The sequence below is a fragment of the Heteronotia binoei genome, chromosome 5 (assembly GCF_032191835.1).
Source record: "Heteronotia binoei isolate CCM8104 ecotype False Entrance Well chromosome 5, APGP_CSIRO_Hbin_v1, whole genome shotgun sequence".
Classification (NCBI taxonomy): Eukaryota; Metazoa; Chordata; class Lepidosauria; order Squamata; family Gekkonidae; genus Heteronotia; species Heteronotia binoei.
In genome coordinates, this window is record NC_083227.1 from 129,594,578 (window position 1) to 129,622,489 (window position 27,912).

Here is a 27,912-nt window from a genome sequence, read left to right on the forward strand (position 1 = left end):
GCCTGCTTGAATTGGTTTGTCGGAATGGCCTAGCATGTAGTTTGGATGCTTTGGATTTCTGGATGTGAGATCTTTAGAAAGTTTTGCCAAACATTTGGTTTGCATTAATGAAATAATGACTGATGATCCTTTGCAACGTGATTGATGTATATCAAGCATACTGATGATGAAATCGTGGATGTGTTACTTGCTTTGTTGTACAGTTCTTCTGGCTTATTAAATCTAAAAATTGATGCTGCAATAATTTGTTTTCTTTGTAAACTCATTGGGCATGATTTGAGCACATGCTTAACTCTTACACTGAGATCAGTAAGAGATAGATTATGCCCATTGCTGTTACCTTGGGAAAATGGAGTTACCAAGGGGTGTGCCTTCGGTGCAGTGCCTTGAATATCTGTTATGGGAGCCAGTAGCTGTACACTTTCAAGTTGGGGCTTGGAGCTGGAATTGGATTATTTGCACTTGTGTTATTCTTGGTTTGCAAATCATGAGGGTTTTTTTTAACAATTAGATCCTGGCGACACATTCCTTTCATCATGTGAAAAAGTAGCAAAGTAAGCCAAGTTCTGATTGGTGCAAGTTCTTACAGCTTCCCCAAAGACAGGTGGGGAAAGTTAGAGGGGATCATAGAGATTCTGGCTGTCTCTCTCCATTATTCAGTTAAGATTACTTTACTGCTTCTTAGCATCTAATTGCCTCAGGTTCCCCTGCCCAATATCCCAAATGGCATTGTCTCTGTGTTTAAAAATGTTACTGTTTGATCATTAGAAGATGAGGTGATACATTATTATTTCAGAAATTTAACCTATCCTTTAAGCAGCAATGCACAGACAACTTATTTTCCTTTGTTCTAGGGGCCACCAGGTCCTCAAGGGCCACCGGGTCCTCAAGGTTCCCCAGGACCAAAGGTTGGATTTCACTCTCTTTACACAAAATACATTTTGCTCTGTACCAACTACTGCATGTGACGGCACTGCAGTTAGTTCATACACGGTTTTTTAGGTATTTGTTCTTGAAGAACTATGGAGAGGAGATCAAAGTTGTGGGTAGTGATTTTAAAGTTTCAAACATTAGCAGGAAGGAAATTATTAGATTCTAAAATATTGCAGCCATTAATATGTCTTGTTTCTCATTGTAACTTCTTCAGTAGTATGAACTGGGTTTTATCAGTTAAGTACTTTTAGTTTACAAGCAGTCATCATAACTCTAGAAGCCCTTAGTTGTTGTTACAAAGATGCCATGTTTTATTCTGAAGAAGCATGAGTATTCAAGTCTAGCAAATTTTATCTTTTAATGTATGGAATCCTGTTTTTGTAACTCCTGGCACACCCTTGATCAGAATTCAAAGTAGAACCTCATGTCACTAAATCTCAGTTATTTTCAATTAAGAATAAATATTGTAATGAGTTACTATATTTGTACAATTTCAGAGTATTTTCTGTGGAACAACACAAATTCTGAATGATTAATTAATAGGCAATCCCAAATAGTGTTATGCCCTTCCAAACACATTACCTTTAATGGACTTAGAACGGTGTGAGTTTTTTAAAGATCACACTGGCAAGCAGCATTTTGTAAGATTATCATCCTAATTTATTCATTATATTTTCCTTTAGGGGGAGCTTGGCTTGCCTGGTCCACCTGGGGTTGATGGTGAGAAGGTATATTTATTTTAATATTAAATGATGTGGATAAACTTTTAAAACAGGAAAGAATTTCTGAAGTTGCATAAAGTATGTTGTCTTTCATATCAAGTATGAACACATTAACAATCATTTTCCTCAGCTCATCTTTTCTCTTCCTCTGTTTCCTTTTACATAATGCTTGTTATCTAGATTTACTCTATCAGGCATTTTGAATTTATGTAGCAGAATTTGTATTTTACCATGTTTTCATGAGTAGTCTGAATTTAAATATAAACTTGTCTCCCATTGTAGAAGCTTCCACATTTATGGATATTTGCAAAGAGTGCCTAGGCCACTGGAACTAATCCATGGATAATTTTTATCATCATCATTAGATTTATACCTCACCTTTCTACCTTCACCAAAGTGACTAACAAATTAACAAGACACATAATAAAACAGGTCTTTAAAACCATTACAATCAAACAAAAACACATCATTTAAAAACAACAATTAATACATAGGGCAAGAAGGTGGGAACATTACTGAAGGAATGCTGAATGAAACAGAGAAGTCTCCACCTATTGGCAGAAGTAACAGAAAGGGACAAGTGAATGTCCCAAGGGATAGAGTTCCAGAGTTTTGGTGCCACTACTGAGAAGGCCCTCTCTCAGATTGCCACCTGCCTAATCTCAAAAGATGGCCAAAGATAGCCCCAGTAGTTAGGTAGGTTCAGGTATGTTGGTGCAAATCATATAGGGATTTAAGGGTCAACAACAACACCCTCTTGTTGAGGGTGAAATAGGAGAGCACAAAAGTAGGCTTGAAATTCAACATCAAAAAAACTAAGTTCATGGCATCCGGCCCCATCACTCCTTGGCAAATAGAAGGGGAAGTAGTGACAGACTTCACATTTCTGGGGTCCAAGATCACTGCAGATGGTGACTGTAGCCATGAAATTAAAAGATTTTGCTGTGGTGCTGGAGAAGAATCTTGACAGTCCCTTGGAATGCAAGAAGATCAAATCAGTCAGTCCTAAGGGAAATCAACCCAGACTGTTCTCTGGAAGGTTGGATGCTGAAGCTCAAATACTTTGGCCACCAAATGAGAAGGGAGCACTCACTGGAGGAGACCCTGATGCTGGGAAAGACAGAAGGCAAAAGAAGAAGGGGACAGGAAAAGATGGGATGGGTGGACAGTGTTACTGATATAACTAACACGAATCTAAGCAGACTTCAGAGGATGGTGGAAGACAGGAGGGCCTGGCGTGACTTTGTCCATGAGGTCGCAAAGATTTGGACTCGACTGTGTGACTGAACAACAAAACCAGCACATTGAATTGTGCCCAGAAACAAATTGAGAGCCAGTGTAGACAAGCAAAGACTGGAGTTGTATAGTCCTTACTATTCACTATAATCCACATAATGGTTGCAGTATTCTGTACCAAGTGAAATTACCTCTATGTCTAATTGAGGTAACACATCAAGAAACTTTCAGTTCCTAGTGAGGAGAAAGACAGTGTATAAATGAATAAATGGATAGTTTCAGGTGTTGGTCTGCAGTAAAAGAGCTAATTAGAGGCTAGTAATACCTTAGAGACCAAGATTTCCAGGGTATAAGCTTTCTTGACTCTCAGAATTTTATACCCCAATAATCTAGTTGACCTTTAGGATGCTACCAGACTCAAATCTAGGTCTAAATAAGGGAACAGTTAGAAATCTGCAAATGAGCCAGAATCTTCACAAATGCCAAATATTCTTCACAATTAAAATATCATAGATGCCTTGCCTGTTTCCCACAGGCAAGAATCTGTGTTAGTAAATTAAATGTTTGACAAATTCCTTCTTATTAATGTTAAATTATATACAATTTGGTTTCTTGTATGAAATATTTAGAATGAGAACTTTGTGAGTTTGGTTAAAATTGCCAATTGCGGATATAAAACTACAGATGACCCTTCTCAAGGACGACTATGACTAATAATCACAGCAGTATATATTATTGCCTTTTTTTTCTTTTTTTTTCTTTTTTTTTCTCTTTTCCGTTCGCTTGTAAGATTACAAATGTTGTAACTCTTTGTATGCTGCTTTTCGATTGAATAAAACATTTAAAAACCAAAAAAAAAAAAAAAAAAAAATATCATAGATGCCAAAGTTTAGGGCAAAAAAAATCCTTACACAGATTACGTTATGTATATGTGAAACAGTCTATAGAAGATAATTTGTGACAACTCCTATTGTGGAGTACTGGATAATTTTATATTAGTTCTGACTCCTTTCTCTGGTATGTTGCAAGTTTCCGCCCCCACTATCTCTCTATACAAGTAGAAAACACAGAGGCAGTATCACATGATCACCCTACCCTTCTGAGTCTTTATTAAACATCCAATATATTTTGACATTTTGATATCAAAGATATTAAAACATCCAAAATATTTTGTATGTTTCTGTAGTCAATAGATGAATAACATTTAACATTATTGTGTGCAGGATAAGTATTTACGTACCCAAATCACACTGTCCATCAAAATTCTTATTATATCAATAATGATATTTGTGATTGGAGATGTCATGCCTCACAGACTTTTAAATTAAATTGTCATATTCACTTGATCTATTATAATCATTCTTTGATTCTAAGCTACATCTGTTTATTATATCATTAAAGTTTAATATATTCTAAGGAAGCAGTGCTGAAACTGTTTCTTAAAAATGTATCATCCTATGAATTTCTTACGCTTAAATTTCAGGGTCCTAAAGGGTCAAAAGGAGACCAAGGAAGCCCTGGGCCAATGGGACAGAAAGGAGAGATAGGAGAAGTTGGCATGACTGGTCTACCAGTATGTATTTTTTGAAATATATATTTAGATAAATCCTGATTTTCACTAGTGTATGTTATAGATATACAAGCTTATTTAAACCAGTGAATATGCGGAACGCTTGAGGGGGAGAATGGGTATGGGGAAGCTGGCCCCAATAGCTGCAATCTCTATCAAAATGTCCAGCATCAGCTTAGCACTTTCTGATGCCCTGACAAATGTGGGAGTCCTATCAGCCTTGATAAAGCTGCCTCGCAAACATCCAGCCAGAAAGCTTCCTGGATTCTTTAGGAGTCTCCCTAATGGGACTTTCTGAAGGGGGCAGGGCAGGCTTCAATTAAAGAGAACAGCAAACTGTGATGAGAAGCTGACACAGGAAGGCCACTCCTCGTCAGGCCTCTGTACTTTCTGCAGGCTGTCCGGGGAGCCTCAGCTGCTGTACTCTCAGATTCTTCTACCCAAATAGAATTGTCTTGTCTCTGTCCTCTCTTCATTTACATTTCAAACTGGGAACACACAAGGAATTATGTGTAGCATACAGTGTTATATTTAATACAAACCCTTTTCATCCTCAGATTGGATCCAGAAACTGCTCTGCTAGTTTCCCCCCACGGACAATTTACTGTTAATATACTAACTCACTATCTACTCCTTTATCATTTTGCAGCCCTCTTGATTTGCTTAAAGTGGTCATACTTAGAATTTGCAAAGGTTTGTTTTAATAAGTGGAAGCCAGAGGGTTCTTCAGCGCTCGAGGTTTCTGACCCTTCACAGTATCCCAGTGATTTCTTTTGTCACTTTTCAAAATTGGCTTTTAATATGTCGGTGGACTTAGTAGGTTTCTAGATATGGCATTTCCATAGCAAGAGAACAATGAGAGAGTGGAGGAGGAACAGACACAGGTTGTTAACTAAGAAGCTACGTATATAAAAAGGGAAAAGAAGGGAAAAGAAGACACTGCATATTGAGACAATAGCCTTGCAATTAGTGCATCTGTTGCCTAGTCTTCCACAATATGTGTTGACTAGGAATAAGGCCCCTTGTTGGAAGAAATACAGTGGGCTCTAGAAAGAGGCTGTGGGCACATGATTCCCCACCCTTCCTGTCTTCCCACCCACTCACCAACTTCCACATAGCCCTCAACCACCTCTTCCTCTCAACTACCCACAACTCTTGGCATTCATTTCCCTCCCAGTCTTGCTCCCCCCTGCAAACCTTGGCATTCACTCCCCACCTCAGCCTTGCTGTCTTCCCCCCCCCAACCCTAGGTATTCACTCCACCCCACCCTTCCCACCCACCCCTCGACTGTTGGAATTCACTCACCTGGCCCACCCTTGCTGTCTTCCCACCCATCCTGCAACCCATTAGTTAAGTAAGAAGGTGGGCAGCAGGGGCTCCAGGGGCAATCTCAGTTGCTGTAACTGTCACCACCCTGACCAACTATCAACGCCACAAATGCAAAGTCTTCCCCGGATACAACCGCTTCTATTGTGGCAGGGGTGCTGCAGTGGGAGGCCTCAGCTGCCTCTGGCTGTGGTGGGAGTTAAGGGAGAGGGAGTTGGGTAGCACTGGATCACTAGTGGAGGAGACGGTGAGCTCAGGAGGGGGCGGAACCATGAGTGGAGAGGTGGGCAGCCCCAAAGCAGCAGATGGAGTGAGCGGACACCCACACTTCATCGGGCAGTGGACACTGGCTTGCAAATTGAGGCAACAGTTCAGTAAGTGAAAGGGCAGAGCCATGAATGGAGAGGCAGCCGGTCCCAGAGCAGCAGATAGAACAAACGCCCACCCAGTCTCCCCAGTGGCCCCTGGGAGGCAAGGTGAGTCATCAGGAACATGGTTTGCTTTTTATATAGAAAGAGATTCTTTTGAGGCAAAGAACTACCACTTAAGATCCTCAGTTACACATGCGGCCAATTGAACATTTTTGTGGGCTGGAACATGTTCTAGTCTTATTCGCAATGCTGTATTCTGAAATATTTATTCCAGTCTATAACTTTTAAGAAAGAAGCTTTCTTTTAGCTTAAAACTTTTAAGAAAGAAGCTGCCCCAATGCTTATGTACAGTAAATACTATGTCGCCTTGACCTCACTTCTGAAAAGCTGTCATGCTAAATCCCGCCCCCACCAACATTTTGTTACAGATTTAAAGAGTAATTTGAAGGGCCTGGGGAAAGGATAGCTTCTGGAAAAAAGTCTGAGTGCGCATGCAAAATGTACGTGTTGTCCTATTAGAGTGACAGCTAGCTGTAAGAGAAAAAAAACATAATTAAAAGTGTATCTACTCTTTTGTTTAAATTTTAGGGTCCTAAAGGAATAAAAGGAGACCAAGGAAGCCCTGGGTTAATGGGACAGAAAGGAGAGATAGGAGAAATGGGCTTGTCTGGTCCCCCGGTATGTCTATCTTCAATACAGATTCCTCCTTATGGTTATGCCATGACTGCTAGTGATTGCTTCCATGACAGAAAACATTCATTTTCACATGAGTATATTATGTGACAGGGGTTTTTGAACTTTGTTTCAGTGAACCACTCTGAAGAAATTACAGAAGCTTCCTTTACTTGCAAATAAGGCCAAAAAGGCTACTGACCTTGCTTGTTCTTCCTCATGAATTTGGAAGCAATTCAAATAAAAGAAAAGGGAGCAGAGGCACATCAGCCCACAGCATAGGGAAGACCTGTGGATACCTGCAAATATGGTAGCCTGTTGTCTTGTGATGCTATATAGCTGGGGTGGCCAAACTGTGGCTCGGAAACCACATGTGGCTCTTTCACACTCAAAGTCCCCATCACCCCATTCTTTCTTTCCACCTCTCCTTCCCTCCCCCTCTCCATCTCCCTCCATTCCTCCCTTCCTTCCTTCCTAACTTACTTCTTCCTGAGAGCCAGTTTGGTGTAGTGGTTAAGTGTGCAGACTCTTATCTGGGAGAAATGGGTTTGATTCCCCATGCCTCCACTTGCTGCTGCTGGAATGGCCTTGGGTCAGCCATAGTTCTAGCAGGAGTTGTCCTTGAAAGGGCAGCTGCTGTAAGAACTCTCTCAGCCCCACCTACCTCACAGGGTGTCTGATGGTCGGGGGAAGGTAAAGGGGATTGTGAACGCTCTAAGATTCAGAGTATAGGACAGGATATAAATCTAATATCTTCTCCTTCTTCTTCTCCTTCCTGTCTTGTAGTTCTCAAACATCTGATGTTCATGTCTTGCGACTCTCAAACATCTGACATTTATTCTATGTGGCTCTTACATTAAGCAACTTTGGCTACCCCTGCTATATAGGGTAGTCACAAATTGGCATTCTGTCTTTTCTGTTAGCAGTACTAATGCAAGAAGCAGTGAATATCATAATAAATATTCAACACATGATAAAGACTTATTCGTATTATTAAATACTTAATCTTATTATTAAAGAGACATCTTTAATAGTTTTTAATCTTTTTAATAGTTTAATCTTTTTTAACAGTTTAATAGTTTTTAATAGTTTAATCTTTTTAATATGGGCGCCTTGATTTTCAGTCAGCCATGAGGTACATCCACAGCAGAGTGCCTGAAATGATAGATAGGCATGTCTTCAGATTAGGGTTGCCAGCTCTGGATTGGGAAATTCCTGGAGTGTTTGGGTTTGGAACTAGGAGAGGATACCATTTGAGGAGAGGCTGGATCTCAGTGGAGTGTAATGTAAAAGGTAAAGGTATTCCCCTGTGCAAGCACCAGTCATTTTCGACTCTGGGGTGATGTTGCTTTCACAACGTTTTCACAGCAGACTTTATGGGGTGGTTTGTCATTGCCTTCCCCAGTCATCTACACTTTCCCCTCAGCAAGCTGGGTACTCATTTTACAGACCTTCGACGGATGGAAGGCTGAGTCAACCTCAAGCCGGCTACCTGAACCCAGCTTCTGCTGGGATCGAACTCAGGTCGTGAGCAGAGCTTAAGACTGCAGCTTTATCACTCTGCGCCACAGGACTTTTAATGGAGTGTAATGTAGGAGTGTGCAAAAAGACCCAACGCACAGTATTTTTGGCTCAGATCTATTGGACCTGAAAAATTTTTCCAATAGACCCAAGAAAAATAATATCAATTTTTTTAAAAGTCAGCCTGACCCTGGGGCTGGCTTGGCTTCTCCTGCAGCACAGTTTAGACCACATAGCAGGAGAAGCTGACTCCAGGACCTGCGTGCAGTGGGGAGGTCTCTCTACCACATGCAGACTTGGCTGGGAGAGCTGCAGTGCAATGTAAGCTGTGCCACAAGAGAAGCTGGCTGCAGGATCTGCATGCAGTGGGAAGGCAAGAGAGAATCATCTGGGTTGATGGTGGGAGCTGAGAGCTCCACATCACCTTTGCTGGGGCTAGCTCCTCTTTAAAAAAAACCAAGCTGCAAGAGGAGCCCAGCAGCCAATCAGTATAGCTGAATATACCCAAATAAAAGCAAAAAAAAAAAAAAAAAAGGCTTTATTCAGGCTTGGCTATACTGCTAGCCAGTCAGATTCTCTGATCTGTATTCAGCTTAAATAATAGCCGAAAATACCACTGAGGTGGGGGGTTTTTTGGTATTTTTTTTTCGATTCTGTTTATGTGTTTATACTGAATGCACACTCCTAGCATAATGCCATAGAACGCACCCACCAAAGCAGCCATTTTCTCCAGGGGAACTGATCTCTAGTCTGGAAATCAGTTTTAATTCTAGGAAACCTCCAAGCCCCACCTGCAAATTGGCAACCCTACTTCAGACCCATTCAAGCATACAGCTAGTCAAATAGGGTCCACTTGCTTTGGCTGAGATCCCTCACAGCTTTAGTATGGGTCTGAACACCAGAGCTACATGAACAGGGAATAAAGACTGCAGATTATACTATTGTGTACTATCTGTAAGTATACTTCCACTAGGTAATTTCTGCATTGTTTAACATGTCATGTTTAAATACTTAAACTTTATTTCAGTATCGTTTCAACTCTTTATTGAATTTCTGCTTGCTTACAAATTTCTGAAATCCAAATCCTATTGCATTGTTTATTAGATGTCCCAGCTGTTAATTGTATTGACTTACACTGTGTAAAAAAAAAAAAGAGAGAGCTCTGTGGCACAGAGTGGTAAGCTGCAGTACTGCAGTCCAAGCTCTGCTCACGACCTGAGTTCAATCCCAGTGGAAGCTGGGTTCAGGTAGCCAGCTCAAGGTTGACCCACCCTTCTGAGGTCGATAAAATGAGTACCCAGCTTTCTGGAGGTAAAGTATAGATGACTAGGGAAGGCAATGGCAAACCATGCCGTAAAAAGTCTGCCATGAAAATGTCATGATGCGATGTCACCCCCGAGTCGGAAACGACTGGTGCTTGCACAGGAGACTACCTTTTTACCTTTACGCTGTGTAGAATCCATTGAGTCTCATCAAGAATGGTGGACATAATGTAAATAAATAAATAAATTCTGTGGTGCTTTTCAGAAGGGAAAGTGATGATTTGCTGGAAAGGATTTGTGTGATTATTTCCATAAAGGTGTTTTTCACTTATCTATGTATATCTTGCTACAAGCAAAGGCTCTCATGCCATTAACAGTGTGCATAGATCAATCATTCTATTTGCAGTGTAGGACAAAATGAATAGAATCATAGAATCATAGAGTTGGAAGGAACCTCTAGGGTCATCTAGTCCAACCCCCTGCACAATGCAGGAAACTGACAAACACCTCCTCCTAAATTCACAGGGTGTTCATTGCTGTCAGATGGCCATCTAGCCTCTGTTTAAAAACCTCCAAGGAAGGAGAGCCCACCACTAGGGGTGTGCAAAAAAAAAAAATTCGGAAAAAATCAGATTCGGAAATATATGGGGCCAAAATATTTGGAATACTGTATATTTCTGAATAATGGTACTCAGAATAGGCGTATATATGGTAGATGTGCGGCTATTTCCAAATATACGGCCCCATTATACCCTATGGCCATTGAAATCAATGGCAAAATAGGGTATATTGGAAGCCACCTGGAGGAGAAGGGGTTTGAGGGAGAGCCCCCAAATTTGCAGGGGACTCTCCCCTACAAACCCCACAAGTCCCAAAAAGATCACTGAGAAAAGGCCAACAAACTCAACTATTAAAAAAGTGACCTTTTTAACAATGAAAATTAGGCCAAACAGCCCCCCCCCCCAAGAACCAGAAGAGAAAAGGAACAACAGCAGCACAACACAGCAGCAACAAATCAAACACAGAATCCTTTTAAAACAGTAAAAAAAACCTTGACTTTTAACAATACAGGAACTTTACCAACCCATCCCCCCCAAAAAACCTTCACCCTAACCTCAAGAAATCCAAGCCACCCAAATCAGGAAAAGTAAAAAGACACTGCACTTTTAAAAGTCCTCTCACTAAAGTAAGATATGACAAATTGGCAACCCCCCATCCCAGGTCCCCACCCCCAGCAGAACCCCCTAACCCAAATAAGCTACCCAGTACTCACCCACCCAAATCTGGATAAGAAAAGGGACTCTGAGTCTTAAAAAGTCCTTTTACTAGCTAAAATAAAAACAAGAACCCCAAGATTGTCTTACCTTAGATGTCTTCTCTTCTCCAGACAGGTCAGGCAAAGCTGAGAGAGAGCAGCAGCAGCTGAGGCCAAGGGCCAGCGCAGCACAATCTCTCTCACACACCAACACAGCAGCAATGAAATGCAGTCCAGCCAGGCAGACTCCTTAAAAAGGTTCTCTGGCCCTACACAGAGCAGTTTCAAAAAATACCACTGCTCTGTGATTGACCAGAGAACACTGTTTACTTGGATACCCAAGTAACAAAAGAACAACAATGATGCTGATGGCTGGGGGATTAGCCCAGCCATCAGTTACACAACAGCCCTGCAAAGCATGCATTTGCAATGCATTTTGCAAATGCATGCTTTGGATTGGCTGCTGGGGCTCCTCTCCCCCTCCCCCTGCCTCCCTAATCCCAAGGAGGCTATGGGAGAGGCGGGAAAGGAGGCAAGCAGCTCCCCCGAGGCTGGAGAAGCTCCTTTCCCGCCTTTTCTATGGAGTTCCGTATACTTCCGAATATCGATTCTAGCATCTTTGGCCAGCCTAAGCTCATACTGAGCTTTAGCTTCCCTAACTTTTTCTCTACAAGCACTGCTGACTTGTTTATATTCATCCTTGGTTATAAGGCCCTCCTTCCAATTCCTAAAGGAGTCTTTTTTATTTCTCAAGTCTTTAGAGAGCTGTTTATGGAACCACTTCGGCTTCTTTAGGCTTTTTCCATTTTTTCTTCTCATAGGAATCGTCTGTGATTGGGCTTTCAGTATTTCGCTTTTAAGAAACTCCTACCCCTCCTGAATCACCTTCCTCCTAAGTATTTCTGACCCTGGGATCTTACCCAGAATAGTTCTAAGTTTATCAAAATTTGACTTTCTGAAGTCCAACCTATAAGTCTGACTACGTATAGTTTTTCCCTTCCCTAAAACTGTAAATTCCAAAATCACATGGTCACTACTGCCCTGGGTGCCCACTATTTCCACTTCTTCAATCAATTCTTCCTTGTGGTGAGAATCAAATCCAAGATAGCAGATCCCCTTGTTTCCTTCTTCACTTTCTGGAAAAGGAAGTTGTCAGCAAAACAAGTCAGGAATCTATTTGACTTTTCATTTTTAGCAGAGTTGGACTTCCAACAGATGTCCGGGTAATTGAAATCTCCCATGATCACTGTATCCCTTCTCTTGGAAAGCTTTGCAATCTGCTGTAGAAGTATCTCATCCAAGTCCTCTGCCTGACTCGGTGGTCTATAGCAGACCCCCACAATAATATCACTGTTGTTTCTTGCTTCTTTTATTTTTACCCAGAGACTCAAAACTGAGCTGCCATGCTCCGATTCACATATTTGCTCACAAGTATATACCTCCTTCACATATACTGCTACGCCTCTGCCCTTTCTCATTTGCCTGTCCCTTTTAAATAAGTTGTACCCCTGAATCCTAATATTCCAGTTGTGAGTGTCATCCCACCATGTTTCAGTAAGGCCTATTATGTCATCGTCTCCTTCCTTTATTAGAACTTCCAGTTCCTCCTGTTTGTTTCCCATACTCTGTGCATTAGTGTAGAGACATCGGAATCCCAAGGAATTTATGCATCCCAAGGGTTTGGTTTCCGTACAAGCCTGCAAGTTAACATTACCTAGCATATGCGCCACTCCCTGCAAATCTTTAATGTTCTTATCCCCAGTTTCTTTCATCATACGAGGCTTTGAATTATTGTCTCACTCCCCCATACAATTTAGTTTAAAGCCCTCCTTATTAGGTTAGCAAGGCTGTTACCAAACACCCTTTTCCCTACTGCCACAAGGTGCAAACCATCTCCTGATAGAAGACCACCATCTCAAAAGCATAAGCCATGGTCCAGAAATCCAAATCTTTACTGACGACATCATAGATGTAGCCAGTCGTTTATTTGAAGTATTCTTCTTTCTCGTCCTAAGCCACGGCCTTCAACAGGAAGCACTGACGAGAACACAACCTGTACTCCCAGCTCCTCCACCTTCTGACCCAGAGCCATATAGTCTTTTCTAATACCTTCAGGGCTATGATGGGCAGTATCATTTGTTCCCACGTGGATCATCAAGAAAGAATAGTAATCCGTGGGCTTGATAAATCTTCCAATCCTTTCTGTCACATGCTGGATGCATGCTCCCAGCAGACAGCAGACCTCTCGGGATGACAAGTCCGGTCGCCACACTTTGGGCTCCACCCCTCTGAGCAAGGAGTCTCCAAACACCACCACCTTCCTCTTCCTATATTGGGGAGCAGAAGCTCCAGGCTTCTTACCCACAGGATCCTGAGAAACTTGTTCAAGCTTTGTGGAGGCTGGGGAAGTAGGCCTTGTTCCAATGGTTCAAAATCAGTTACTGTAGGGAGATCCTGGAACCTATTGCTGAGCAGCAGGGGCTCAGAACATCTCCTGATTTTCTTTCTCTTTTGGGTTACATTTTTCCAGGAACCTTCCTCCTGTGTTGGGTTCTCTTCTAACTGCTGAGATACCATTTCCTCTCCCTCCTCTTGTCCTTTCAAGGGCACCTCATGCATTTTGTCAAGAAAATCTTCACCTTCCTTTATGCACTGCAGTGTGGACAATCGTGCTTCCAGTCCCTGCATCTTCTTCTCCAGCAGGGCCACTAACTTACACTTGCTGCAAGTGTAATTCATGCTACTCTTAGGTAAAAATACAAACATCCCACAGTCTTTACACATTGCATCCAGTCTCTAGCAGTTCTTCAAACTGACACACTGGCATATTTCAAAGGCAGAATCTTCAGTTATGGAGGAAATAAGTGGCATTTGATTTTCCAATGGCTGCTGGCCAGCATAAAATACGACCCAAGAGCGGGTTAGTCTTTTATAAGAAATTCCCACTAAAAATTAGTAGGGGAAGAACTGAAGTAAGATATATAAGACAATGGGAATGGATTGTGATTTTTTCTTTATTGAGAAATGCATTCATACCTCTCATTTTTCCATTTACTGTCTAGGGGATTGATGGGCCAAAAGGAGAACGTGGTGCTCCCTGCGAACCAGATCTTGTAAGTTTGTAACTCCTGAATGCCAAATCAATAGAAAAAGTTGGCAAGGTTCACACCTTTGTGTGAAACAGAATTTTTGTCTTCAGTTAAGGCATCTGCATTGTAGAAGTAGCTCCTACATTTTGCAATAGAATTAATATGTAGTTGGGTCCAGTTGGATCCAGCACGCCATTAATGGAAGATGCTGGTGTAGGTTGGTGTTTTTGTTCTCTCTTTCCCACTCCATGCTGAGGCCTTTCCAAGGTTGGAAAAGCTAAAAATCTAGTTTGGTTCTTTCTGTTTACACAGGATATTTGTTCATATGGTTTTATTTTGTGTTCATCTTAATAGAAACATTATGTATTTATTTGACTTTCTGTGCTTATCTACTATCTAGATCTAAAACACAGAAATAATAAAAGGGGGTGGGTTAGAACAAAAAGTACAGCCTATCAGCATAGTGCTCCAAATCATGATCTTTTGCAAGTGTTACATAGATGACAGTTTAAATTTCAGAGTGGCTTCTTTTTTACCATTGTGGTCCAATATATAGTGAATCTTGCTTAAGTTCCTAAACGTCTAGGGCTTTATTTATTGTACATCTGATTATGGTCTGTATTAAGAGCCATATTTTAAAATTTTCATTTAATCCAGTAGCAGACTAGGATTCTTAAGTCTATGGTAATTGTTTCCAAGATAACCGGTTTGCATTTTGTGACCATGCAATGCATTGAATTTAAATAATGCTTATTAGATGTTTTTGATTTAATGATTTCTGACTCTAGTAAATGACATTTGTTGAACACATTGGGCATTATCCAGTCCCTTGTGGGCACAGTGCTCATATGTAGAGGATTCCCATATGCTCAGGGAAGGCATGCTTTCTTCTCTCTCCCAATATAAAGCTTCCATATAGACAGCATGAAAAGATGTTGGGGGTGCTAAATCTATGAGTACATCCTGCTTTCCCATTCAGTACCTTCTCTGAACAGAAGTCACTTGAATTAAGGGGGATGGGACAATTGGATTGACCTATGGGAGGTGTGCACAACCATCCCATTCCCACTGTCTTGATGCCCCTTCTGCCTGTTAGTTAGATCCCCAGGAATCCATTGTAGATGGGTGTTGTGCCTGATACGAAGTGGCTCGTGCCTATTATAATGCAATTTTAAAGAGATATTTGTATATTCTCTCCCCTCTATTAATTTGATGGTTCTTTGAAAAATTCATTCTTCACTGTGAACATTTTTTATTACCTATAGCCTGTATTATGTAATGGGATTTTCATGCATAATGAAATTCACAGGTGCAGGTCATAGCTGAACCAGGACCTCCAGGCCTACCAGGTCCACCAGGCCCTACGGTAAGTCTTATGAAAGCTGTTTTCAAACTTTGAATGGGGCTCTGACATTTGCCAAATAAGGAACCATGTGACCCTGCCCTGGGAAACATATTCCATTTCCACTCATGTATTTTAATTCATATCTAATGGAAATCACTGAAGCTGTATACTAAAACCATGTAATGAGTTCAGTCAGTGTCTCTGTTTTTTCTGTTTTATGGCTTTTGTTTTTGGGGATAAGCACAGAGTGGGTGAAGCACTGGAGGCCACAAACAATGTGTTTCCCATGTTTTTATAAAAAGTAATCCTTGGGATTGTTCCAGAGGGTAGCTGTGTTGGTCTTCAGTAGAACAGCTAGATTCAAGTCTAGTGACACCATAGAGATTAACAAGATGGAGGGGAGGCACATAAGCTCTTGAAGAATTAAAGCTTCCTTTGTCAGATAGCAGCAAAGGGTATCTTCTTGGTCTTTCATGTGCTACTTGGCTCAAATGTAGCTCTCCTTGAGACAGGTAAACTTGTTAACAGAATGTACAACTAAGTGCACAGATGCTGTATTGCAGATAGCTAGGAAAGCTATTGCACTGAGGACACGTGTCTGGAACCTCTTAGTGTCTATCATCTCAAGGCTGTCAGCAAGTTGTTACCTAGGCTTCATTTACTGGACAGCAAGGCTGCTCCTAATGAATATATGTAAGAAAAATCCACAGTGAAAATTTTCCTTTAATATATTTAGCTACTAGATCAGATCCCAAGGACATGTGTGAGGAAATAAAATAACTGAGGTCTGTTTTGAGTACAGAAGATTGAAACAAACTAACAGCTTGATGTCACAGATCAGATCTTTCCTACCTCCCCAGACCAGTAGCAGCAGCATTTTAGATGGTGTGCCACTAAGAAAAGCTGTTCCTAAGAAAACTTGTAGAATCAGCATGGCGAGTGGGAGGAAGAATCTGTTAAATCCACTTGCTTGCTCAAATGCTATCTTAAATTCAATACAGACTGAATAATTCAAGCTTTAACTAAGAAGAGCTTGCAAGACTGGAAACCTGAATATAGCCTTACTTGTAGTATTATATCTTAGTGATCACAAATATTTTTTCCCAAAGGGCATGGCTGGATATTTGATGGGAAAAAAGGGGAGGGAAGAGTATATTCTACTGTTTTAGATGAATTTATCTATCCAGAGCTGCTTCTTTTTTTTTGAGAAGGAACACACAGGAACACAATTCCAGTTTACTTAGTGGCCTAATATGCAAATGAGCCCTGTGTGAAACAATGGTGATATCAGGGGGTGTGGCCTAATATGAAAATTAGATCCTGCTGGGCTTTTGCTATTTAAAAAAAGCCCTCAGTTCTTCTATTAGAGGCTGGACTTGTTTTCCTAATAACGCCTGTGCTTAGAGGAAGGCAAATAAACATACTCTACCTTGAGATAATTTTTTTTTTAATTTGGTAATTTTATACCTAATTTTGATTTTGTGAGGCAATTTGAGTATGAAAGGTTGGGTATAAAGTTTAGATTATGTATTTCCAGATTTGAAAGTTCTATTATAAATGAAGCATTGTCTGTCTTTAGGGTCCTAAAGGAATACAAGGACATAAGGTGAGTATCTGATATAAGAATGTCCTGTAATATTTGAAAACTAGTCTACAAAATGTGTGTCTTAATAGCAAAATATAGTTGTATGTACTTAACTTTAAATTGTGCTGTATTTCCATTTTACTTCTTGGTGAGATTAATGTGGGCCATTTTAGTGGCAGTTTAGATACAACACATGAAGTAAGTCATTATCTCATTTTTTGCATGAGGAGAAGAGGAGGGAGGAGCAGGGTGTCATGGGCTGGGTGCAGGCGTGAGCAAGGTCCTAGTCCAGTCCAGGGTCAAGCCGAAGGTTCCAATGAAAGCCGAGTCAACATGCCAAATCAGAGAGCGGAAAGCGAGGTCATCTAGAGCCAGGAGTCAGGGAACCAAAGAGTCTGCCAGAGTGCAGGGACTGAGGTGGACATGCATTGAGCCAAAACAACTTGTTGCTTTCATGGAAACCCCAACCCCAAGCAGGGGCTAAATGGGCCTCTGGTGGTACTCCAATTAATAGCAGGAAAGCTCCTGCTAATACTCAGGGCTTAACGACTGCCTTCCCCTTAGATGTGCATCCCTATGCCGGATTGCTAAATCACAGTGTAGCCATTCCCTTAATCAAGCTACTGGTGGTGGTAGGGGGGAGTTAGGCGGGCTTCCTGCTTGCAGCTGTGCCTGCTCCTCCTCCTCTGCTGCTGGGTCAGGGGCAGGAGCGGCTGGTGCCAAGTTGTCAGTCTCCTGAACACTAGAGGGGCTGGCTGTAGGCTCTGATGTCAGCCCGTTCTCGTCACCCATGACACAGGGACTATACAAGCAAGCCTGAAGCTTCTTCAAGGATAATTCACATACCAGCAACCAAGGCTTAGTATTGAGCCTTGATCAAGTCACTGGCTTCTTTGGCTACAAGAAGAGGGGAAAATGATTTTGCCTGACTCTACATTCTTTACCACACACACACACACACCATGACACCTTGTTCCCTGAATTTTGGAACTGGATTTTTTAGGGTTACAAAGGGAGAAGGGAAGGAAAGATCTGCCTCTATAAGCTCCTTGTATTTGCAGTTCATAGAATCCAGCCCACTGTATTTAAACTGCAGGTTGGTCTGTGAAAATATTAAGAGTATAGTATTGTGTTGTAAAAGATCAACAGAAACATTCAGTATGAACAGTCTAAAATACTATGTAAAGGTCTCTGCTGAATTACACAGAACTGTTTGTATGAATGGGCCTTATTGTGTCTAGCAATATCTGTATTCTTCTGTTTCTTCTACATAGAGAATAAATCTTTGAATAACAAATATAAATGGAGGACCTGGGAGGACTGTTCTTCCTCCCATGCTGTCTCTGCCCCCTCCCAGCCCATGCAGCTTCCTTCCTTCCTTCCTTCCTTCCTTCCTTCCTTCCTTCCTTCCTTCCTTCCTTCCTTCCTTCCTTCCTTCCTTCCTTCCTTCCTTCCTTCCTTCCTTCCTTCCTTCCTTCCTTCCTTCCTTCCTTCCTTCCTTCCCACCTACCTTTCTTATTCGGCTCTCATCTGCTCCTTTCTCCTCTAGTCCTTTCCTTTAGTCCTCCTCAAAGCTTCCCTCCAGCTCCCATTTTCCCTTCTCTTGTTTCACTTTTACTCCCTTCATCCATCAACTTTAGCTTTGTATCCTACTCCCCCAGTCTTTCTTCTTGTCTTTTCTGCTTGCCCAGATCTTTTCTCCTCCACCATCAATTCACTGCAAGTTTCAAAATGAAACTGCAGCAACCAACATCAGTGACATTGTCTGGAGTTGCTTGGCCAATCTAGAATCATTGCCAAGATCTTATGAGATTTATTTTATTTATTTATTTATTTAATTTATATCCCGCCGTTCCCACCAAAGGCAGGCTCAGAGTGGCTCACAAACCAAGGGTCGACACCAACATATTAGTGTGACCGATACAATAAACAACAATAAAAACATAGAACATAAAACAATTTAAAACATTTGCATGTGCTACTATCATAATTTCAGGCAGCGATTTAAATTCTGGTGGTTAGCTATACTCTGAGGTCTCAAGATCGCCATAGCAGAGTGCAGTAGGCCATTGGTGGTGTTCTTATGGGCCAGCCCCATTGCTGCAGATGTTACCATTCATGTAAATGCCTGGTGGAAGAGTGCCATTTTGCAGGCCCTGCAGAACTGTAAAAGCTCTCGCAGGGCCCTAACCTCCTCCGGCAACTCATTCCACCAGCTAGAGTCAGCAACGGAAAAGGCCCTGGCTCTCACTGTTTTGACCTTCACTGCTCTGATACTGAGAACTGTCAACAGGTTTTGAGTCCCGGACCGAAGTGCTCGCTAGGGTATGTGTAGGGAAAGGCGGTCCCTAAGGTATGCAGGACCCTGGCCATATAGGGCTTTAAAGGTAATGACCAGCACCTTGAAGCAATCTGGTACCCTATCGGTAGCCAATGCAGTGCTTTCAGCACAGGCTGGATGTGTTCCCATAAAGGAACTCCCATTAACAGCCTGGCTGCAGCATTCTGCACTAGCTTAAGTCACCGGATTTGGGACAAGGGCAGCCCCATGTAGAGAGCATTACAGTAATCCAGTCTTGAGGTGACCGTTGCATAGATCACTGTTGCCAAGTCATTGTGTTCGAGAAAGTGGACCAACTGCTTTGCCATCTGCAGAAGGTAAAAGGCTGACTTGGCAGTGGCAGCTACTTGGGCCTCTATTGTTAAAGAAAGATCCAAGAGCACCCCTAAGCTTTTAACCTTGGCCGCCAGCGTGAGCTGGCCTCCATCGAAGGTAGGTAAATGGACCTTCGGTCCCGGACAGCGGCGACTCAGATACAGGACTTCCGTCTTCGTCGGATTTAATTTCAGTCTACTCAGCTTGAGCCACCCTGCCACAGCTTGCAATGCTGTGGACAGATCTTCTGAGGTGGAGTTGGATTGGCTGCTCATCAACAGATAGAGCTAGGTGTCATCTGCATACTGGTGACAACCCAGTCCATATCTCTGGGCAAGGGGGTGCATGTAGATGTTGAATAACATCGGAGAAAGAACCACTCCCTGTGGCACACCACATATAAGTGGGTGTCGTCGGGATAGTTCATCTCCTAGCACCACCCTCTGTCCCCGAACCTGGAGGAAGGAGGAAAGCCAGTTCAAGGCCAACCCCTGAATCCCAGCGTCGGCAAGCAAAAGGTCAGTAGCTGATAGTCGACTGTGTTGAACGCTGCCGACAGGTCTAGCAACATCAGCATTGCCAAGCCACCTCTGTCAAGATGCCTCTGGAGATCATCTGTGAGGGCGACCAGAACCGTCTCCGTCCCATGACCTGGACGTAAACCGTATTGATATGGGTTAAGCACGGAAGCGTCATCCAGAAAACTCTGAAGCTGCACTGCCACAGCCCTTTCAATAATCTTGCCTAAAAATGGCAAGTTAGACACTAGCCTAACTTCAGGCCAATTCAGCCGGGTCCAAAGATGGCTTTTTAAAAGGGGGTGAACCACTGCCTCTTTTAGAGGCAATTTCCTCTAGGCTGAGTGGAGTGAAAGAATCCAAAACTTGACTAAAAGATGTGCTCGGGACCTCGAGTTCATTTACTGTTTCCAAAGTGGCAAGGAGGTCACGGCGGAGTGACAGGACTTTATCTGCAAAAAAACGTGCAAATGCCTCACAGCCAATATCCAATTCCCTAGCATTTGGTATACACTGCGGTAGGGTAGTTAAAGACCGAATTATCCTAAATAATTGTGCTGGGCTTGAGTTCACAGACGCAATCATGGTCATAAAATGTATTTTCTTAGCAGTCTTGACTGCCACCTCATAGGTTCTCATATACGACCTACAAGCTGTTCTTGTCACTTCGTCACGGGCTCGACACCACTGCCTCTCTAGCCATCTGAGCCTCTGTTTCATCTGCCGTAGCCCTGGTGTATACCAGGGTGCCAGCTTTGTACGGGGGCGCAGAGGGCACCTGGGAGTGATTTCATCGATGGCCGGGGTGAGCCTGCTATGCCAGGTCTCCACAAGCTCATCTAGAGAATTGCCAGGGAGTCAAGGATCCCAAAGAGCCATCTGGAACCGCATAGGGTCCATTTGGCTCCATGGGCGGGCTAAAATACACCTAATGCCCAAACAGGGTTGGAGCGGGATATTCAAGCGGGCCTTCAGGGCATAGTGGTCCGATCACAGCACTGCATCAGCAGTAATACGGTCCACTGTCATTCCCACTGCAAAGATCAAATCCAGAATGTGTCCAGCCTGATGGGTGGGAGTTGTTACATATTGAGAGAGTCCCAGTGCTGCCATGGATGACACCAGGTCTGATACTAATGTGGAGCCCACGTCATCGGCATGGACATTGAAGTCACCCAGGACCAGAAGTCTAGGATATTCCAACGCCCAGCCTGCTATGGTCTCCACAAGGGCTGGCAGGGCATTGGCCAGTGCGAAGAGCAGTGGGTAAAGCAGCCAAATCGCCAAACTCTTTTGCACCTCAACCATCAGACTGGTACATTCAGCACTGGTGATCCTTGGAGCTGGGAGTGCCCAGAAGGAGTAAGCCTCCCGGATGAACTTCTAAATTGTATTTTACCCTGCTCTTTATTTTTCTTTTTTAAAAAAGAAGACTTTTCTGCAAACCTGAGAGTTTCCCAAGGTTCTCCTTCTTGTACCTGGCCTTATTGTGCAATTGTATTAATCTGTACACTCGGGTCATGTTCAGAATCAGATATATAGATGGTTGCAAGCATTTTTGGGATAGAGGTTTGATTTCTATACTATACTTTTCCAAAACCTATTTTTAATGCACCATTTGCAAACTTGTGGGGTCTTCAAATAATTAATGGGCATAAAGTGAGTAATTCAAACTACAAATGTGATTTGGTGAATGTACTAAACAATATGCCGCCACACATGAACTTCAGCAGTACTAATACCTAGAACAAATGTTAATTGATATTAGAATCTGGGTTCCTCAGTTACTAGAAAAAACTCTCCACACTAATACAAAAGATTTACTTCAGGTGGAGACCATAAATTGAAGCAACATAACTTTTACACTTTTTGTAGGATGCAGTAATTTAACATGTGAGGTTCCTACTGGAAGAATCCAATCTGTGTTGAGATCCTAGATTATTGCCCAATCTAAAAAAATCAGTAAAACAGGAAGTTAAACCAGTTAATCCTGCCGCGCTACTGGTTTTGCTACCAAAAATAGAATCATTTTTACATGCAGTTATCATATAAGAATTTTGGTGGAAAATTGCTCTGTGCATATTTTGTTTCCACACTTCTTTGCGGCACGATGCCTTATGAAATAAACATAGACATTTTGGAATTAATTTGGCTTTATTGGACGATATCTCTTTAAATATTGACTTAGACTTAAGCCATTACTACACAGAGCTTTTTGCTTATTTGCCCGTTCTTTCTACTGCGTAACTCTTTTGGTTGCTTATTCTAAGTCCAGCTATACTGGCCTCTCACGTGCAATCAAGTGTATTTTTGAAACGCTGCTTTTCACAACTTCCTCCCTCCTGCAGTTTAGGATTGGCCTCCAAGGGTTTTGATTGTATTGATAAAACAAGTCAAAGGATTGCAAAACTATTAATGCTTTGTGGCCTCTGTTCCACTGTACCCACGACATAACATCTGATGCAGCTGCATGTGTGGAGAATTCACACAGAGTCTTTTCCTTGGAGGATTAATCAATGAAGGGAAACATTAATAAGGGCTGAAAGGGCATACCTGTGCATTTTCAAAGGCTTGGTTGTAGGCTGTAGTTGTAATATGGATTGCAAAAAAAAAGAGAGAGAGAGAGAAGATAGTGAATCATCTGAAGTAGTAGCATCTGTTTGGTGTCTTACATTTCTCTATTGTCAGAAAGGCACCTTAGCAGTTCAATCCTAAACAAAGTTACACTGTTCTAACTCCATTGAAGTCTGTGACCTGTATGTGAGATTTTAGTCACATGCAACTTTATTTAAACTTTATTCTTTAATTTATCATAAAGCAGATGACCAAACAATAAACATTACATAATTGATAGGAAGTTTGATTTATATCTTTGCTTACCTGTAGGGTGCAGATGGGGCAAAAGGTATAAAGGGTGAAACTGGCCACAGAGGTGAAAAAGGTCCCCCTGGCCCACAGGTGAGTAGCATGAGCTCTTTTTTAAAGCTGCAACCTCTATCAGCCTCCTTACGACATAAGTTCATTTCCTTTAATGGCAGTAATATGCATAATAAGCTACCTGTCTCTCTAGGGTCCTGCTGGTCCCCATGGACTTATTGGTTTACCAGGCACCAAAGGAGAGAAGGTAAGAACTAAATGAAAGACAAATTGACATACATGTTTATCAGGAACAGGAGAGTGCTTCACAGCTGTACCTACCCATTAAGTCAAGGTGGTTTGTATTGTACCTACTATTTGCAAGCACATCATTTTGTTAAGATGGCAAGCTTCTGAACTGCAAAGAAATTGTTTTCCAGCAGGGTGGTCTGTTTAACAGATTTTTAATTTGTTCTGGTTGTTATTATTGTTATTGTTGTCATTGTTGCTACTACTACTGGAGTCAGATGGCAACAGCTGTTGGTCCTGTTTTTTGGTTCTTTTTGTGTTGTTTTAATTAAGTAGCTTCGGGACACTTTGAAAGCTCCCTAGTATCTGCATTTCTGAGCCTTTTCCTGCTGTATTGTAAAAAAAAAAATTCAGCAAGAATAATTTCTGGTTTAGTTTTTGTTTTGCTTTTGTTTCCAATAAAACTTCCGTATGATCTTCTTTAGCTTATCCAAATCTATAAAGTAAATTCTACAAAGTTATTTGTAAATAATAAAAATCAAACCTGGTCTATACATACAGCAAAATGAAATGATGACGTTCCAGAGTGATAGAATGTGCTTACTAGTTCAGACAGCAGGCAGGGAGTCATCTTTTTGAATGTTCCTTTCCATAAACCATTTGTTCTAGTAAATTAGTGCAAAAGAAAGTGAGAAAGGCTGAAGGTTTTCTGGTATAACAGATTTCTAAATACAGAGAGTTTTGATATAAGGAGCATTTAGAAATGGCACTTTTCACCTTTGGCATGCAGTGGTACAGTCAATTTGATTGCCTGAGGAATCTACCATACGCTGCTTGTGTAGTAGTCATATCTGTTTATTACGTGCCAATAAAATGATATAAGGAGCCATGTGGCACAGTGTGGTAAGCTCAAGGTTGAATCAGCCTTCCATCCTACCCAGCTTGCTGAGGGTAAAGTGTAAATGACTGGGGAAGGCAATGGCAGACCACCCAATAACTAAAAGTTTGCCAAGAAAACGTTGTGACGTGACATCACCCTGTGGGTTGGTGACGACTCAGTGCTTGCACAGGTGACTATGTTTACCTTTAATATAATGATACAGATAGGGTTTGTTTTTTAAAAAATGTATCCGTGTTATCCAAATGCAGTGCACAGAGAGCCCACGTTAAGTGCTTTTTATATCCATTGTTTCAAGGGTGACTTGCACAGTGCTAAAATGTGCTTGTTTTTTGCCTAGAATTACATGGAACAATTCAGTGGCCTTACAGTTAACACTGTGTCCAACTCTTCTCTCATTCCCTTTCTTTAAATGACTCTAGGGAAAGCCAGGGGAACCAGGATTAGATGTAAGTACTGAACATAATACTTTTCATTGTGTCATCACTGTGTTAGCATATGATACAGGAATAATCTTCACAATAATGTATAGGGTTGTTCACTATCAATCCTATTTTAACAACTTGGAAATTGAGGCTGAAAGGTGTTCAAGGCCATGTTTCTTAGAGCTAAGCAGCTTCTCAGTACACAGGGCTATGTTAGAAATCCTTACTTTGAATAAATTGATAAAGTAAGTAACATTTTTTTTTGAAGTGGAGTTCCTGGAGAGCCCTCGTCACTGTCATCTCTCAAGTTCCACGAAACATCTTGGTTGCATGCCATCTAGTGGCATATTGAGGGATTTCACTGTATTCATGCTATTAAATTCAACATAAAGTACCACACGCTTTCTTTCTGAGAATATTTCATTTTGTGTTATTAATGACTGTTTCCTAAAAACCTGATCTCTCCACCCCTCTGACTTGTGATTACCAGAACTATTTTGAACTAAACTTGTGGAGCTTTTGCCCATGTTTGATGTTGCTCTTATAGGGCTTCCCGGGTCTGAGAGGAGAAAAAGGAGAAAAAAGTGAAAGAGGAGAGAAGGTCAGTATTGTTTCTTGTGAACTGAACTTTAAAATAAAACCCTGCCTTTAGTTCATATATTCATTTTAAAATGTCCATACATCTAGAGAAGCTCCTTCAAAATAAACAATGGTCCTAATCAATATGGTGTTAGATACTATTGGGTATTTTGTCCTGATATGTTTTAATAATCCATATCCTTCTGCTTTAGTCCATGAGAATGGAAGATTTTAATGTGCCTAACAGAACTAGTTTAGATGTGTAGAAACAGTATGTGATTATTGTTTCAGATTTTATGGATGAGGAAGCTGAAAATTTGAATGTGCTACCTGCAAAAATGAAATAAAATAAAAATCTATGTGACCACAGAAAACTAGCTTGTCAGAAAAAGTTGAACAGAGCCTTCTTCCTGTCGTGTAGTTCTCTACATATAGGAAGATATTTATATGGGGAAGCTTTCAAATATAGTAGCACTCTGCCACCCTCAGCAGTCTGAATTTGGACATGAATAGACATAATTTTCATGTTGAAATCAGGTCATGGCCAGCTTTAAAGTTGGAAAGCAGCTGGTTATGATTCAAATCTTTCTGGCTCAAGTCAAGGCCCTTTAAATGTTACAATTGTGTGCCCAGTTGTATGTGCCTGCATGGGAGCAGTTTGTACAGTTACAAGAAAAGAGGGTAGGAGAAATTCTTCTTTATATGTACAGACAATATCATGTATGTGTGTATAGATTTGTGCGGGCCCCCCCTTTTTTTAAGGTTAAAGGATAGCATGTATTGTATGTGCATAGGCCTACATTACATGCTACATTGTGGGCTTTAAGGGGGAAGGAATATGAGTGCTTGTGCCCTCCCACAAAATATATGGAGAGCCTAGGGTTACCAGATGTCCTCTTTTTTGTGTGTCCATTCTCTTTTGGGCTCTTTATAAAAAACTGATGAAAATGTCCTCTTTGGGTGTTGGAAGGTTAGGAATATTCCTAGTTAGTAGCAATTATCACAGTGTAAATAGTAAAGGCATTTAAAATTAGATTTGTCATAGTGACCACTTGTTTGAAGTAGTCAGTTGTGAAATATGTCTTCTTTTTTGCTTTTCAAAATATGGTAACCCTAGGAGAGCCCGATCTGATTTGCGAACCAGGGTCTCAGCGCTATGTGATGTGAGAAATAGAAATAGAATCACTATGTGATGTGAGAAATAGAATTTTGGACTGTATCTCTGGATTATGTCACTTGCACTGTGAGTGGTAATATTTTTGCAGTTTGCTTTAAAAAAAAAAACCCCTCTCTGTGTTAAATAAACTATCAAAACAGGGAAGAAAAGTTTAACATGGTGTGCTAAATTAATATTTGCTGGGAAGTTTTTTCTTGTGAGAGTAATCAAAACAGGAACCCACCTGCATTCTGAAGTGGTAGAATTCTACTGCTGCATGCTGAAAGAACATGTAATATATATGGGGAGATGGGGGGGAGAGAGAGAGCTTTCTGCCCTTTAGAAATGCTGAGAGCTATGTTTCTATATTGATATCTGTCTCCTAGTAGGCCTGCAAATTGAATAATACTGTTTCAGTCTTGCTTCTTCTATATAGTACATGTGTCTTCAGCTGCATCCTACCACATCATTCTGTATATTGGACAGAAAGGAGTTTGTGACAAATAACTAGACAACAACGCTGCAGTGTTAATTGTTTACATCCATGGATATACATTTATTTATTTTATTCAATTGGTATCCCACCCTACCTCACAAATGAGCTCAGGGTGGCTCACAACATATGGTAAGACAATAAATAATAATTCATAAAAACAACCGCCAGTTCATCTAAATAGAGTAGTTAAAATATCTGATGGCAACTTAACCATTCTAATTGCAGTGCCTGCTGCAACAACGTCAAGGAGGGCACATTTCTCTCAAAGGAAAACAGAGTCAGCTGGTTGTGGTGCCAGGTTGGTCTAGGCAAAGCCCTGAGGCAGATGAGGCAGATTAACAGATTGATCACACTGAGTAGAGAAGGCTGGTGTCCTTGGACGTCCGCTACCTCAGCCAAAAGCCTGATTGAATAGCTCCATTTTGCAGGCCTTGTTGAATTGTAATAAATTCTGCAGGGCCCTGACTTCAACCAGGAGCATGTTTCACCAGGCAGGGACCAGAGCTGAAAAGACCCACTGTTTTGTAAGACTTCGCTCCACCGTCATACCTCCCTCACCCCACAAGCACCGGAATCCCTGACCCTATTATGGCCTTCCCTGTCCTAAAACCTTCACACCTAGATCTAATCACACCTAGCATCAGCAGCAGTCACAATTAGCAAGTCTTCCCTAACATAGTTAGAGAAATATAATTTATACTATTTAGGGGGGGGGGGGATTCTAATCAAAGAAGAGTTTCCTCCCACCCAGCCCCCCCCCTTCTTACTCCCACCCTTCTCTATGGTTTCACTACAATCTAATACTAAAATCAGTAGGTAGGGGTACTAAAATAAATCATCCCTCTAGTTAACCCTAATAATAATCCAATTCCACCTGCCACAGAAAATACTGAACCCCCCCCCCCACCTTAAAAACAGTAATTCATTAACTTAAAGCTCCTCTGATTTATAGTCAGATTTCAGCATAGATGTAATCTTCATTCTGTTCATGTGTGATATAATAGATAAATAAGTCCTCCATGAGTAGAGTGTGTTCATTTTTCTTAGGTAATACACTAGATCAACAATGTGTGTGCCTTATAATAGCCTAATGTTTCTAAGAGGTTTACAGGAGTAACAGTAATACAGTGCAAGTTCACAGATATGAAATTCTCTAATTTTCAGAATATAAAATAGTGACATAAGATGATG

At 41.4% G+C, this 27,912-nt stretch overlaps 2 protein-coding genes across 2 annotated transcripts in view; both read left to right on the top strand.

Annotated features, from left to right (window-relative positions):
* Window positions 1–27,912, top strand: part of LOC132572052 (collagen alpha-1(XXIII) chain-like) — a 66,278-nt gene that overhangs the window by 20,292 nt on the left and 18,074 nt on the right. Inside the window, exons 12-22 of the mRNA XM_060238839.1 lie at window positions 855–908; window positions 1,617–1,661; window positions 4,375–4,464; window positions 6,748–6,837; window positions 13,932–13,982; window positions 15,268–15,324; window positions 16,883–16,909; window positions 22,949–23,020; window positions 23,133–23,186; window positions 24,488–24,514; window positions 25,038–25,091. Of these exons, the coding sequence (XP_060094822.1) occupies window positions 855–908; window positions 1,617–1,661; window positions 4,375–4,464; window positions 6,748–6,837; window positions 13,932–13,982; window positions 15,268–15,324; window positions 16,883–16,909; window positions 22,949–23,020; window positions 23,133–23,186; window positions 24,488–24,514; window positions 25,038–25,091 (621 nt within the window). The remainder of the gene's footprint in view (window positions 1–854; window positions 909–1,616; window positions 1,662–4,374; window positions 4,465–6,747; window positions 6,838–13,931; window positions 13,983–15,267; window positions 15,325–16,882; window positions 16,910–22,948; window positions 23,021–23,132; window positions 23,187–24,487; window positions 24,515–25,037; window positions 25,092–27,912) is intronic.
* Window positions 1–27,912, top strand: part of NME5 (NME/NM23 family member 5) — a 130,413-nt gene that overhangs the window by 2,651 nt on the left and 99,850 nt on the right. The gene's annotated exons all lie outside the window — the stretch shown is intronic.